This window comes from Grammomys surdaster, unplaced genomic scaffold (genome assembly GCF_004785775.1).
Source record: "Grammomys surdaster isolate TR1022 unplaced genomic scaffold, NIH_TR_1.0 130, whole genome shotgun sequence".
In the NCBI taxonomy this organism is placed as follows: domain Eukaryota; kingdom Metazoa; phylum Chordata; class Mammalia; order Rodentia; family Muridae; genus Grammomys; species Grammomys surdaster.
Window position 1 is genome coordinate 18785837 of NW_021604588.1, and position 14311 is coordinate 18800147.

Below are 14311 nucleotides of genomic sequence, written 5' to 3' on the forward strand. Positions count from 1 at the left end.
CTAAGAACCCACATCTCACTGCAGCTAACCCACATCTCACTGCAGCTCCTAATATGTGTGAGCATCATGCGTCACTCAATGCTACAAACAGAAACTAGATAAAATGGGAACTTAATCAAGGCCGCAGAAACATACTTCAACCTTGAGCTGGTGTGAAAGTCCTAATGTGCCCAAAGTTCCCATCACTTTCTCAAATATATACACGCATAGACACGAGTGCGCGTACACACACACACACTGGCTTGCTCGCCCCCCACCCCGCCCTTGTGAGGTGAAAGCACGTGTGGAAGGATGGGAGCAGTGATGCTATCACTGAAAAGATCACAGAGTTGCTGAGAATCTCTCTTTTCTGAGACAGGGCCTCAATACACAGCCCTGGCTGGCCTAGAACTGAAGTACACCAGGCTGGCCTTCTGAATGCTGGGATTAAAGATGTGCACCTCCATAGCCTTCTAAGCTGGTGCTTATTATCTTAACTACCCTACAAACAAGTATCACCAAAGCTGCTTCAGTGTAGAGTGTCTACCATCGCTCCTCCAGGCCCTGACTCCACAGGTTACAAGTGACATCCCATCACGGACGGGGACACACACACACACACACACATACACACACACATACACACACACATACACGTCTGCAGGCCAAATTCCAATGCAGACTGTCAGCTTCACCTGGACTTCCACTTTTCACAATGTAGAATGATAGGATTCCAGGTAGGAACAACCAAACTCCACTTACGCACACTTGTGTGACTCCATTTTGGTCCCTGAGTTCTGTCACCAGGGTTATGATACCAACAACTGCTAACTCCTATCATTATGAAGTTAGGGACACTGTGGGAAGTGAGAACTAAGGAGACCTACGGAACTCTGCTTACACGGGCTGCCGTTCTCTACGGCAGTTGTTATGGAACTCTGCTTACACGGGCTGCCGTCCTCCATGTCAGAGTTTTAACAACAGAAGAGTCTGAGGCAGCAATTCCCCACCATGCCAGGGGTTCCCTACCTGTCTGGCTTTGGGGTTCTTCCCGGCAGGACTGTTCTCACTTGTACCATCCATTCCTCGAAGAACACTGATGAAATCCTTCTTGGAAACAGTTGACATCAGCTTAGCCCGCTTCCGGATGGAGCCTCCTGCTTCCTTAACCTTTTCGCCAACATTCCTTTGGTGTTTCTGTACAGCATTGAAGAGCTGCACCACACCCCTAGAATGTAAAGTGTCAGGACAACATGAGACACACAAGTACAGCAGGACGTGGTCTCTCCACCACCACCATCCAGGAAAGAGGAAAGCGCTCTCAGGAGGCCAGTATACTAATCTATTCTAGACAGCAAACACTGAGCTGAACTAGGTCTCACAGGGTCCCCTTAATCAGCAATGCAGGGACTTAACAAGCACTGTCTTTTTTAGTCAAATCAGGTAATAAGCTCATTTTACTTTTACCTTAAAGCATGTTGAATCTATGAGTGTTCTTAATATGCCAATAAGGTGAATTTTCATGTTATTTTAAAATAATAATGGTTACAAAGTACTGAAAAACCATTGTTTCTTTTTTCGGGGGGGAGGGGGGTTCAAGACAGTGTTTCTCTGTGTAGTCCTGCTGTCCTGGAACTCACTCTGTAGACCAGGCTGGCCTCGAACTCAGAAATCCACCTGCCTCTGCCTCCCAAGTGCTGGGATTCAAGGCGTGCACCACCACTGTATGGCCATGGTGTCTGACAGGCTGGACTTAACATTACCGTCTTTAACAGATGAGGTGAGACAGAGACAATCAATGGTGTGTGCAGATTCTCACATCTCACTGTGCAGCTCCCACACAGGTCAGAGAATGACTAGGGTAATCTGTTAACCACAAGTTACAAACCACTCCACTAAATGTAAACATCTGTTGTTCTTTTGTTTCCTGTTTCCAGACATAGTTTCCCCATGTAGCCCTGGCTGTCCCGAAACCCCTTCCATATACCAGGCTGGCCTCGAACTCATAGATCTCCCTGCCACTGCCTGAGAGCTGGGATCAAAAGTGTGCACCACCACTGCCTAGCTACTACTATGTTTTTAAGTAGCGCCTTCCCCAATCCCCCAATCCCCATGGCTGTCACTACACACAGACTTCTAAGAGACACATGTACAGGTGAGGAGCGGTCACAGAGCAGGCACCATATCCTACTCAGCTCTCCATATGGAAGATGACAACTGCTTGGTGCCCATGTTGGGGGAGTGGGGATCTGAGGGAAAAGGCGAAGGAAAAGCTGACGTAATGTGTGGAATAACATCCTGTAAATACAATAACAAACCCAGCACCATGCATTTAGAAAGCACTAGAAAAGAAGTGTAGTCAGGGATCTGACTGAACCATCCAACGAACATAAAAGTGATGACCCATGTAGATTCAGACCAAATACACACTTGGCACACTACAGCTCTGCTTCAGGACACTTCCAACGTCTTTGGTCAAACTCAGTGTCATCAGCAGGTTGCAGGCGAGTCATTGGTAAGGTGAGCTTAGGAACCCCATATGAGCACAGGAGTCACTAGCAAAGCCTCCGTGTACTTGTTCTTAAAGGCTTCTGAAGCGCCATCTTACCTTGTCGCAATCCTCTGAAGGTTTCTCTCTGCCTCTTTGTCTTTGACAACATCTGGCTTCACTCTGCACAGCATTTCCCACTCCCGCTTCTTATCAAGCTGTGTGGTGAATACGGTTATTATGAATACAGTTATATGAATGCTGTATCAGGCAATTTTGAAAGTGCAGCAAACTGTGATACGATACGCTGTGAAAGGACAGGGGTAATAAGGCACCCTACCTCTGTGTATCAGAGGCTGTTTCTAAAACCCAGTTTCAGGGGCTCAGCTCCGAGAGCCTGCTATTAGCACTCTGTGTGCCTTGTGAGAGGCAGTCTAAGAGGTTGCCCTCTGGCATCAGCTCTGGAGAGCTGCCAGTATGTGCAGCCAGGCAGTGCACAGCAGGGTGAGCTGGCCACCCAACTGACCAGCACAGCATCACCAGTAGGATGTACAACAGCACTGCCCACCTCGGCAAGGGCAGGCTGTGCCACCCACTCCTGCCAGCAGACTCATCAAAGGATCAAATCTGTAGCAGCTCTGGATAGAACAGTATCATATGCAGAGACTCAAGTATTAATTATTTCTCTTTATATAAAATCATTTACATCTATCTCTCCTCTCATGGCATAGCTAACCCATGTTCTTGTCACACACAGACTTTTTAGTCACAAATTCAAGTGTTCAAGTGAACTAATTTCCTACCACTGTGCAAACACTGAAGGGGAGCTGGAGAAAGACAGGCTCACAGACAAGGCACAGGCTCCTGTAAAAGGCTCTCTGAGCACCATCCTGATCCCCAGTGCCTGACTTCACAGGACGGCCCTTAGGTCTGTTTCCCACACTAATATAGACTAGCCAGATGAACGACTCACCCAGAGGCCACTCAGCATCTACCCTGAGGACGGTGGGAAATGCCAACTTTTCTCTCCCCTCCTCTGCTGTATGTTAAGAACCTGGCTAACGCTCCTTTAGAATCAGCATTCTTCCTCAAATCAGTACACTTAAAAGTCAGCAGATGGTTCTGAGAGCTCTGTGCTCTGTGTACAGCTCGGCTCCAGCACTCAGAGCTGATCTACAGGCTTAGCCCTGGCTTTCAAATGCTGTTCCTGCTCCCCCTCCCTAGGATTTGGAGACTAGATATAGTCTAGTATCTAGACAGAATCTGGATGCAGAGTCTATCATTTTAAAAAGTTAATAAACAGAGAGAATGCTGAGCATAGCTGTGTTATGTGGGCAAGGCCCTCAGGCCCAGCTTTCAAGCAGAGCAAGCAAAGAAGTGGTGCAGGCACTGCCAGACATAAAGAGCAACGTGACCTAATCCATTTGTACCTGGAAACTACTCCATGGAAGTTACTACTTCTATACTGTCAGTACCAATATAGAAGGTTACTTTTCTTCCATTAGAAAATACTCATTTTTTAAGGAAATATTTTTGATACAGTGATACTTACAGTAGTACAGGGGCCCTGAAAACCTTACCATAGTTTCTTTTATATTTTAAAACAGCCAACTTATATGCAAATGTAGGTGTTTAATCGAGGTTAAAGTAAACTAACTTCTACCAGGAGCAATTAACCAGAGCAAGAATTCAGTTATCAACAGAAACTAACCACTCCTGAACTGCACCCACTTCAGTATCACGGGTTTATGTAGTAGGGCTAGGTTTGCTCTGCCCATAAGGCTGTGCTCTTGACTTAACCCTGCTCGCCCAGCCCTCTCAAGCCCTTAAGGCTGAATGCTGCTTGGACAAAGTACAGAGTGCACAGGCCAGTGGACGGACACACCTGCTTCCTCTTCTCCAGCCTTTCCTGCTTTAGCTTCTCCTTCTCCTTCTCCAGCTCTTTGTTTTTGGTGAGGATGGTAGGCTTGCTTTTAGGAGTCTTTTTGTTAAGGATTTTTGCCATGGCATCTGCCCAGCCCGAATTAGTCCCAAGACTTGATTCTGCAGCGTCTTCATTTTCTTCCTCACAGGATTCAACATTGTCCTCGCTGTCTGCTTCTACAGCTCCATCATCTGAGTAGCCCAGCTCTAAGTCACAGCTTCCTACAGACCATAAGAGCAAAACAAAATTATACTTTAGAGCCCAGGGCAGAACAGGCCAGAGCCCCCAAGGCCCTGTCTGCAGTACTGATGAGGGGCACCAGAATCTCTGTGTCGCTAACAGCAAGGGACACCAGCCCACAGCAATGACGGGGAGGCAATCCAACAGAGACAAATCCAACAGCTGCTCCACTTCACTTCTGTAAGGCTGGCCAGACCAGTGAGGGCCAATGCTGAGTGCTCTCAATACCCAGAGTTCTAAACTTATTGAAGAGATTAACCAAGATTATTTTAAGTACTCAAGTACTAATGTATTAAGAAAAATATTTCAGTGTCAGCGTACCAATTCTCTAAGAGTTTTGTCCCAAATATTCAAATTCTAAACCTGTGTCCAGAAAAATACTAAAAACCAGCCTAACTTTTTAGAAGATGAATATAGCACTAAAATTTTGATTTGGTCATTTCTTTTTCTTTAGAAAACCAAAACCAAATGATGCACTAAAGGTGCTAGACTGTAGTGCTGACTCACAGTGGCTGCTGTGTCAGTCTCTGAGTCAACTCATCACGTTACTGGCTGTACAGCAGAATGCCATCATGCAGAAGCAGCAAAGCTAGCAGCCAGCACTGGCTACAAGACCGTGAAGCTCCTGTGAACTCCCTGTGGACTTCACTGGAAAACATTTCAATGGGGAAGTCACCCAACAGCTAAGTGGCTTTCAGAGGAAAACTGCCTTTAAGAAACAAAGGTCCTTTCTTAGGTTGACTCCTATGTAGGTACATCCCAAAGGTTAGTTAAAAAACAAAAACAAACAAAAAAACCCCTATTACCTCAAACTTTTCATATCAAACTACCATAATACCAACATTAGTGATTAACTACTGGGAATCATTCAGTGATTCCCTTGCATCAGGAGACAATATTAGAGTAAGAGGAGGAACGGGAGGAAGAGGAAGAAGAGGAGGAAGAGGAGGAGGAAGAGGAGGAGGAGGAGGAGGAGGAGGAAGAAGAGGAGGAAGAGGAGGAGGAAGAAACGGCAGAAGAAAAGGAGGAAGAGTCCCTTGTATCAAGAGACAATATTAGAGTAAGAGGAGGTGGAAGAGGAAGAAGAAAAGGAAGAGGAGGAGGAAGAGGAGGAGGAAGAAAAGGAGGATGAAGAAGAGGAGGAGGAAGTGGAGGAGGAAGAGGAGAATTCAGGCATGAATTTCCCACTGCTCCCTACTTACTACAACACTGCTACCTCCTCACTGTGGCCAACTGTGGAATCCTCTGACTTTAAGCCATACATCAGACAAACTGTTGCTTAGACCTTTTACCCAGAGTCTCATTATAATACACACCCTTCAGTAACTACTTTTAAATAATATAAGCTGGGCATCCCTAAATTCATAGTTGAAATCCTAGACATTACAATATGAATATTTTAAGTGCCATATTGACCAGTTGTAGGTAACTGAATTTAATTTTGGAACATGTCCTTAAATTTCCAGGTTAGGGATGAGGATAATCAACCAGGAAAGTCTACACAGGGTAATGTAATCAATGCAGTGATAACTGTGTCTAGTCAAGGGCCACACAACCTCTCGCCAGAAGCATCTCTGAGGACCCTGCATATTAACACTTAAATAATGCAGTTAGTTGAAAACATATAATGTATCTTTTAGTCCTCAGAGTCAGCAGCACTATGAATGCTAATAATCAAAAATTCTATAACAAAACCTACTCTTTTATTAAACGCTAACCAGATGAAGGAGACACAACCATAAATGTTTAAGTACCAACACTACCTGGAGCATCAGAAGCAAAATAGGCTTCACCAGCTCCTAGAAAAACATCAAAACAGCAACACTGACATCTAGTGTTCGTCCTGATGCACCTGTACAACGGCTGCAGAGAACCCTGCTGTGTGGCGCAGAGGCTATCCAGGATGCAAGCAAGCCTCTGCAGCTCACCACTGAGACCTGTTCACTCTGATAGGTTTCTTACCAGGAGTAATGCAACACAACACTACACAAACAATCTGTACAAAGTATAGTATAGTATTTTATATAACCTCAACTCAACATACCAATGAAACAAATTCCAGAATTTGGAAAAGTGACTTTTTTTTTTCTGCAGTTGAGGAAAGGCATTTATAGGCAGCAAGGAAACTTACGCATGAAGCAGATACACAAAGAAAAACACAGGGAACATAAGAAACCCCCTGCAAAAAATCCCTATGTTTTATTTCATTTCATTTTAAGAAGCTCAGGCTCAGGGGATTGAGTATTTGCTCCCAACAGAAATGACATTCTGTATAAATAATTTTTAAAATGCCAATGTAATAAGATCTGCCAGCACATACACACCAAGAAACAGTAGGTTACTGAAAATCATCACCATGAGACCCAGAAAGGCTCTTAGCTTTGAGTGTATCCTGACACAAGCCTTTGGTAATTTTTCACTAACCAATCTCTAGCAGCAAACAGTAACACAGGTGTGTAACTCATGACTAGAAATCACTAGACATGTAAAAAAATCCCCTTGGCATCCTATATTATTTTATATGTCATTTCTGCATTTTATTTCAAATATCTAAAGATTAATTGCAAACCGTGACAAACTCCAACAATGGCAATGCTTCACGTCAGTTACCCACAAGCCACCAGTCGCTATCACATGCTTCTAGTATGTCCAGCATGACTGAGGAACTCAATTCTTCAATTTTTCACCACTCACTCTAACTGGCCTGAGGAAGACATGGACACTTCTCCCCTGCTGCCTCTCCCAGGCCTTCCGCAGCCTCACACACTTGCCTACCTATCCATTCCTCGGCCTAGGAATGATTAATGGCTGACAGGAACGTGAACTCTTTTCACCAGGACTGAGACACAGTCTTAAAAACATGCACACTCCCCAGCATTTCTGAGCACCCAGGAGTGGAGAAAAAGAAAACAAATGAAGCCTTCTCTCCCTGAAGAACCGAGTTGAGCAGCAGAAAGAGGGAAGAGGGAAGGTCTCTGGAAAGTTCCACGCAACGCGCTGAGCACTCACACGGGGCTGTGCATGGTGTGCTGCCATTTTAAGAAGTTCAATGATGAAGAAGACTAGAGTGCTGGAAAGCACACTGATCTGCTGGGTTACTCCGTCTCACATGTAGCTTTGTGGTTCAGCAAAGAAGGAAAGGTTATTTCTAGAACTGGTAAACTGGATGTCATGAAGTCCTGTGTGAGAGCGGTCAGCCCTCTTCATACACTGACCAAGACAATTCAGGGTTTTCACTGTCTAGAAGTGACATCACCAACCACCTTCCTATGTAACAGTTGCAGGACACTTTCTCTGAGGATTATGGACTACAGACACTTTCCCCCAAGAGTATAAGCCTATGAATCTGGTTAGCATCACGCCTGAACCTCCTCCATTGGTTCAACTATCTGAGTGGTAAGCTCAACTAGTCCTACCTTCCTTCCTCATAGTATCTGACTTCAGCAGCCATTGTTTTCATGGTTTGACCAAAGTTCAAGAGAAGTGATTTACTTAGGTGTTAACTACTTTTGTTACTAAACTACAAACTGAAGGACCAAGAATATATTTTATCTAAACCAACAAGTTATCCACTTAATCTGCACAGTTCGAGGACAACTCTTAAGGAATATCATCATCTCTCCCTCTTACACCTCTGACATATTTTGCTTAAGATGCAGACTATAGCTGGGTCAAATGGTATAAAACTGAGGCAGGAGGACTACCAGGTCAAGGGCCTGCCTGGGCTACCTGGTGAGTTCAAGGCTAGCCTGCATAACCTAGTGAAACCATGTCTCAACAAAAAGCATGGGCTGGGAATAGCTCAGTGGTTAAGGACACTTGCACAGGACCCAGGTACGGCCCCTAAGACTCACATCAAGAGGCTCACAATGCTGGTAACTCCAGCTCCTTTGGATGTAACACCATCTTCTGGCTTTCCTGGGCAATACATCTACAATGCACACACATACAATCAAGTATACACACATATTCATAGAGAACAAAATAAATAATTTTACAATGAATAAAGAGGTGGCTCAGTAGGTAATGTGCTTGCTGCTCTAATCTGAGACTGTGAGATGAATCCCCAGAGCCCATGTGAGGTGGAGCCCAGGAGTGCACATCTAGAGTTCCAGGGTTCCCATGGAGGGAGGAGAGGCTGACTGGACTCTCTGAAAACTTGCAGGCCAGCTAGCATGGTATATGCAGTGACATATGCCCTCTGATCTCCATGTGCATGATATAGCACAGGCATGTCCCACATATGTAAACACAAACAACATCTGTACTGTGAAGCAAGTCCAAGGCCCTGGATTTGATCCTTCCCCATATTCTCCCAAAAGACACATGCTGGACCATTTTTATAGCCCGTATGTCTCTCTGGTTCATAAGCAGGTTCCATTTTGATACAAAATGTAATTTAAGTAGTACTGAAAAGTCTGTCTACTTACCAAAGCTCACCTGAGTATTTCTACCATCATTCAGTTTTATACTGCACACAACTGCAGGTATTTTTAACCTGAGTGTCTAGTTTTCTAATAAAAGAGATGTAAAATGATTACATCTTTCACAGGCAAGGACTTTCCGAATAAGACTCCATTGGCTCAAGATATAACAGGAAGAACTGACAACTTGGACAACACAAATCAGAAAGCTTTTGTTGGACAAAGGAGAGAACTAACATAGAAAGAGAGTGTATGTAGCAGGAGAAAACCTTTACCAGCTACACATCTGGTAAAGGAATAACAGCTAAAATCCTTTCTCAAAACTCTAACCACCACATACTGAAGGAGCAAATAATCCCACCAATAAGTGAGTAAATAGACTATGCAGAGACTTTTCAAATGGAGAAATATAGACAGCCAAAAAATGCTAAAAAATGCTTACTCTCTTTAGCCATGAAGAAAAGACAAATCAAAACTATAGTAATATTCCATTTCCAGAATATCATCAAACCAAAAGAAACCACATATGCTGACACTGGTGGGTCAGAGGTGGGAGAGGCTGGGAGGGAACGGAGGAAGCCCTGCAGTTGGAGGCTACTGTCAGCACACAGCAAGTCTGGGCTCATGTGATCTCATCTTTTAAAAAAATCTACTATCAGGAAAAAATATACACTGGTAGCATCTATAAAAAATTAGTTTGAGGGTTCTTCCAAAAGTTAAAAATTTGGTCCTTAACATTGTGAAATCCATGAACCATAAAAAGATGATACATGATGAAGTTACAATAATTATTAGTTTCCTACTGCTAGAAATATTATATCCTAAATAAAAACAGATATCTTAATAACAAAAATTAAAAATTGAACCATGATTCAGTAACCCAAAGATCAAAGCCAGAGACACCTACATACCCAAGTTTACCACAGTGCTACTCAGGCCAGATCTGGTATCAGCCCAGGAGTCCATCAGTCTAATGAATAGAAGTCTACTGAGGACTACAGGCATCAAGCTCTGTAATAAATTCTGATACTGCTGCTATCAAAGTCAATCATTTCTCAGTCTCAGAGATCTGGGAGTTTGTGCAACACACAGTATTTCATAAACCAAGATTTTCATTCTTGTATAAGAGGTCAAAAGAAATCCAAACCAGAACATGAAAAGTATAGCTCGAGACCCATAAGCCAATCATGTGCTTTCTGTGAGGCAACTGTCATCCTACTTAAGGACACTGTGTGAAGTCTGCCCTTCACTGTGAGGCCTAGTTGACAATCAACCATGTCTCTGATGCAGTTTCCTGAGAGATGGGCCAGTACAACAAACTTGTAACAGGCACACACCACTCCTCATGTGAATACTTTTAGCAAGAGTTCTATAATCCATGGGTCCCCTTTCCAGAAAGACTATGAACTCACAGGAGGAAAACAATCATTTCTTAGGTTAAAAATGGAATTCTGCATAACACCAAAGAAAGTGCATTAACCAAAACCCTTTACTACTAAATTTACAAAACGGAAGACCCTTCACAATTTGTTAGATGCCACAGAGATGGCGTAAATGCTGGGAAGCTGCATGGAGAGCACTGAACTCTGTGGTAGAGCTCTTCCTGGCTCTGTGCGGTTTGATACAAAGCACCACACACAGAAAAGACACAGAAAAGTTGTTTATGTTGCTTTTGGGTTTGGTTTTTTTGGGGGTGGGGGAGTAAGCACATTTGGTGCTCTTCAGAGGACCTGAGTTTAGTTCCCAGCACTTGTGTCAAGAAGCTCATAACCATCTCTAAGTCCAACTCCAGGGGATATAATGCCTCTGGCAGAAACCCACATGCAGGGACACATGCATGTAAATAAAAATATTTTAAAAAACAGAGCCAGTTAGATGGCTCACCCTGTGAATGTCCTTACACAAGCCTAGTGAGGACCTGAGTTCAGTCTTCCTCAGCACATATGTAGAGATCCTCCTCCTCCTACAGGCTGTCCTCTGACTTCCACATGTGCATGCGTTGATGTAGCATGTCTGTCCCCAAAAAATAAACAATGCAACTGAAAATGTTTAAAGAGACCAATATTAGGGATACAACAACTCTTATAAATATGGTTCTAGATTAATAAAAAAAGTTAAAAAAGAAAAAAAAAACAGCAACAAAAGAGTTGGCATGCTGGCAGTGGTGGTGCACGCCTTTAATCCCAGCACTTGGGAGGCAGAGGCATGCGGATTTCTGAGTTCAAGGCCAGCCTGGTCTACAGAGTGAGTTCCAGGACAGCCAGGGCTACACAGAGAAACCCTGTCTCGAAAAAACCAAAAACCAAAAACCAAAAAAAAAAAAAGAGTTGGCTGGAAGAGCCCATGTCTGTGGTAAAAGAACAGCTCCAAGCTGAGCCCTAGTCACTTAGTGACTAACACTACCTGATCCTGAAAAGTAGGCATTGATCATCACTGAAGCTGCAGACAGGCTGTTACAGGTTCACAAGAGGATACAGATGACCTTCATAGCTGTGGGTTCTCTATCTGCAAGCTCACATACATGGTATCATTAGTTTTGAACAATATAAATACCCCTGCAAGTGCTTTCACCCAGATACACTTCATCCTGGCCACTTCTTGTGTTCACATCATCTTCCTTGGAACTGTAACTCTAGGTCAGTGCCTAGAGGGTTACTGTAACATAACAGAGTGCAAACATTCATTGGATAATCAGGTTTCCATATTATCCAGAAGCCTCCTTGACACATTATCTATAACCAAAGAAAACGTTAGAAACCTAATCAGTATTTGTGCTCAAAAGAACATTTCCTCTTGCAATTACCTAGTACTGAGTAAAGAAATCCAATTTCCACCCAAATCTGAAAGCAGTATTGATGTCTTTCTTGAAATGTGATAGTGTTTTCTTTTCTTAGACAGTAATGCTTACAATTATTCAATTCACAACTGTACCATAAGGAGATAAAATGGCTGAGCAGGTAATGGCACCTGCTGCCAAACTCCTGTAAGTCCTCAGACCTCTGCATGTTGGCACACAGCAAATAGACAAATGCAGAAAAAACAACATCTGGCCCATAGGCTCTAATTCCTGCCCATCTCTGGTAAGGGTGTTTTCTTAACATCTTTAGGGAGGGCTGAGGGCTTCAACTACCATTCAAAAGCTTAGTCAGCTACTTCTTGGTCTTGAAGTCCAAGTTCACTCTTTCGTTTACTTATGGATCTGAGTGACAGTTGTTGATCTAGGAACTGTGGTTCAAGTGTCTGCACACTTAGGGAACTTACAAACAGCAAAAACACTTCACAAGATTTGAAAAGTGGTGCTTTAAAAGAAGCAGGGTAGAGCTGGAGAATAAGTTCATGCACTGCTCTTCCACGGGAACAGGTTTTCCTCAGCAGCCATGCTGGGCTGCTAACCACCACCTGGAAGTTCAGCTCCAGGGGATCACCGAGACCACCACATCCCCCAGCTCCTGCATGCAAATTCACTTCCCTCTCCCACATAGCACACATACATACAACTTAAAAATAATAAAAAACAAATCTAAAGAAAGCAAAGCATCAAGCCACAAAGTGAGAGTGACAGGAAAGTATGCATTAGAGAAGTAAGGAAAACTCTCTTTGACAAGTACTGGACCAGAGACTGGAGTTGGTGAAAAAGTAGGTGATGTGCAAGCGTTTCAAGAATACTGTAGGCAAAAGGCAGAGAACTCCAGAATGAGAGTATGTTCCATGTGTCAAGAACTAACATGAACAGAAAACGGTAATTCTCAAACGAAGGAGCAGCAAGTGACGAGGCATTATCATGCAAGTTAAAAATTCTGAATGTTACTCATGAGCTAGTGGCTTCACAGAGTAACTGAAGCCACTAGTTCGTTGTTAACTGACAGGATCGGAGACACCCAGAAAGTGTCAGCTACACATGAGCAGTAACTGGAGTGTAGGAAGCAAATGCCTGTGCTTCCTTCTAAACTACGAACCTAGTGCAAAGAAGTTAAGTTTAAAGCAGCACAACGGCAGACACACAATGGTGAGACCTCCCGAGATACACCTTCCTTTCATTCTGAAACTGTTATCAGATGTTACTTCTGTACCTCTATTTACCATTTACACCTTTTAAAACTATCTTGTCTCTAACTCCCAAAGGCTCACAATACCCCGCCTCCCCTGCACAGTAATAGTATATCTTCTCTCTTGTGGTCTTTTGCTGCTCGCTCCCTGAGCCTATTCCACCCATCATTTCTATTGCGACCTTTCCTTTCACTCTTTGCTAGGGGTTCCAAATAGAAGCTCGTGGACATGGCTCTTACAGCCGTTTCTATGATCTGCTAAATGCTTACAAGTTGACTGGCTGTAAGTAAAAAGAGCCAAATCCTCCCATCGTAAAGATGTGAACATTTTGCAAGGCTCTCAGCTTTGATTCTTCTCTGCCAAAACACTTAGCTTATGCTTTGATCTGAGAAAATTAACCGTGCTTTTACTCCACTTCTAAGTAGGTACCGGACCTGCAAAAGGCTTGCCCATCTTTTGCTCTGCTCTTAACTTGTGAACTGCCTGTCATTATTTCCTCCTTTACTGTTAAGCTTCTAACTGGCACAGGCAATTTCGCCCATCTTCGTAAAAGTTTACTGGGTGGAAACACAAAATTAAACACAACAGCGAAGTGGCTCTGAACAGCAGGGCTCCTCGCCCAACCTCACTCGCCTCAGACTAAAAGCAAGGAAACGCAGCCTTGCCTTGGGAAGCTCAGCCCGACCTTCTCAGCCGCCAAAGCTCCGCCGGGCTACATTACCTTCTCCGTCGGAAGAGCCTTTGACATCATCTTCTAGCTTCGACAATGCAGGCTCGGCTACCATCTTCATCTTTTTCTTTTTCTTCGGGGAACGCTTCAGTTTTTCCCCGGAGTTCACACGTGGGTCCTGAACGGCCGCAGCCATTTTGGATCGCCGGAAGTCCAAACTGATAAATCAGTCGGGTTGCAACTCACGGAACTTCCTCCTTTAGTTCCGGGGTTACAAAGTTCCGGAGCACTGTTGTCCAACCTGAAGTTCCGCTGTCAGAGCCTCCGGTATAGGCAGAGTGACGACTCGACCCACCGGTATTCTCCGGCGGAGTCGGTTCCCGGCCTCACCCCTGCCCCTGTGGCGCCTTCCGGGCGGCTGCTGTAGCCCGCTCTCATTTCTCTCGCCTAGAAGGTTAGTTCTCAGTTAGAAACTTAAGTCCCACCCACTGACTTGAGACTCTCCAAGAACGAATGGATAAGAACTGAACAGCTAGGGA

General features: G+C 44.1%; 1 protein-coding gene across 1 annotated transcript in view; it reads right to left on the reverse strand.

Moving 5' to 3' along the window:
* Positions 1-14018, reverse strand: part of Rrp15 (ribosomal RNA processing 15 homolog) — a 24237-nt gene extending 10219 nt beyond the window's left edge. Inside the window, exons 1-4 of the mRNA XM_028760557.1 lie at positions 13824-14018; positions 4353-4612; positions 2588-2685; positions 1009-1207 (exon numbers count right to left, since the gene is read on the reverse strand). Coding sequence (XP_028616390.1) covers positions 1009-1207; positions 2588-2685; positions 4353-4612; positions 13824-13968 — 702 coding nt within the window. The 5' untranslated portion in view covers positions 13969-14018. The remainder of the gene's footprint in view (positions 1-1008; positions 1208-2587; positions 2686-4352; positions 4613-13823) is intronic.
* Between the last annotated feature and the right edge of the window lie 293 nt (positions 14019-14311).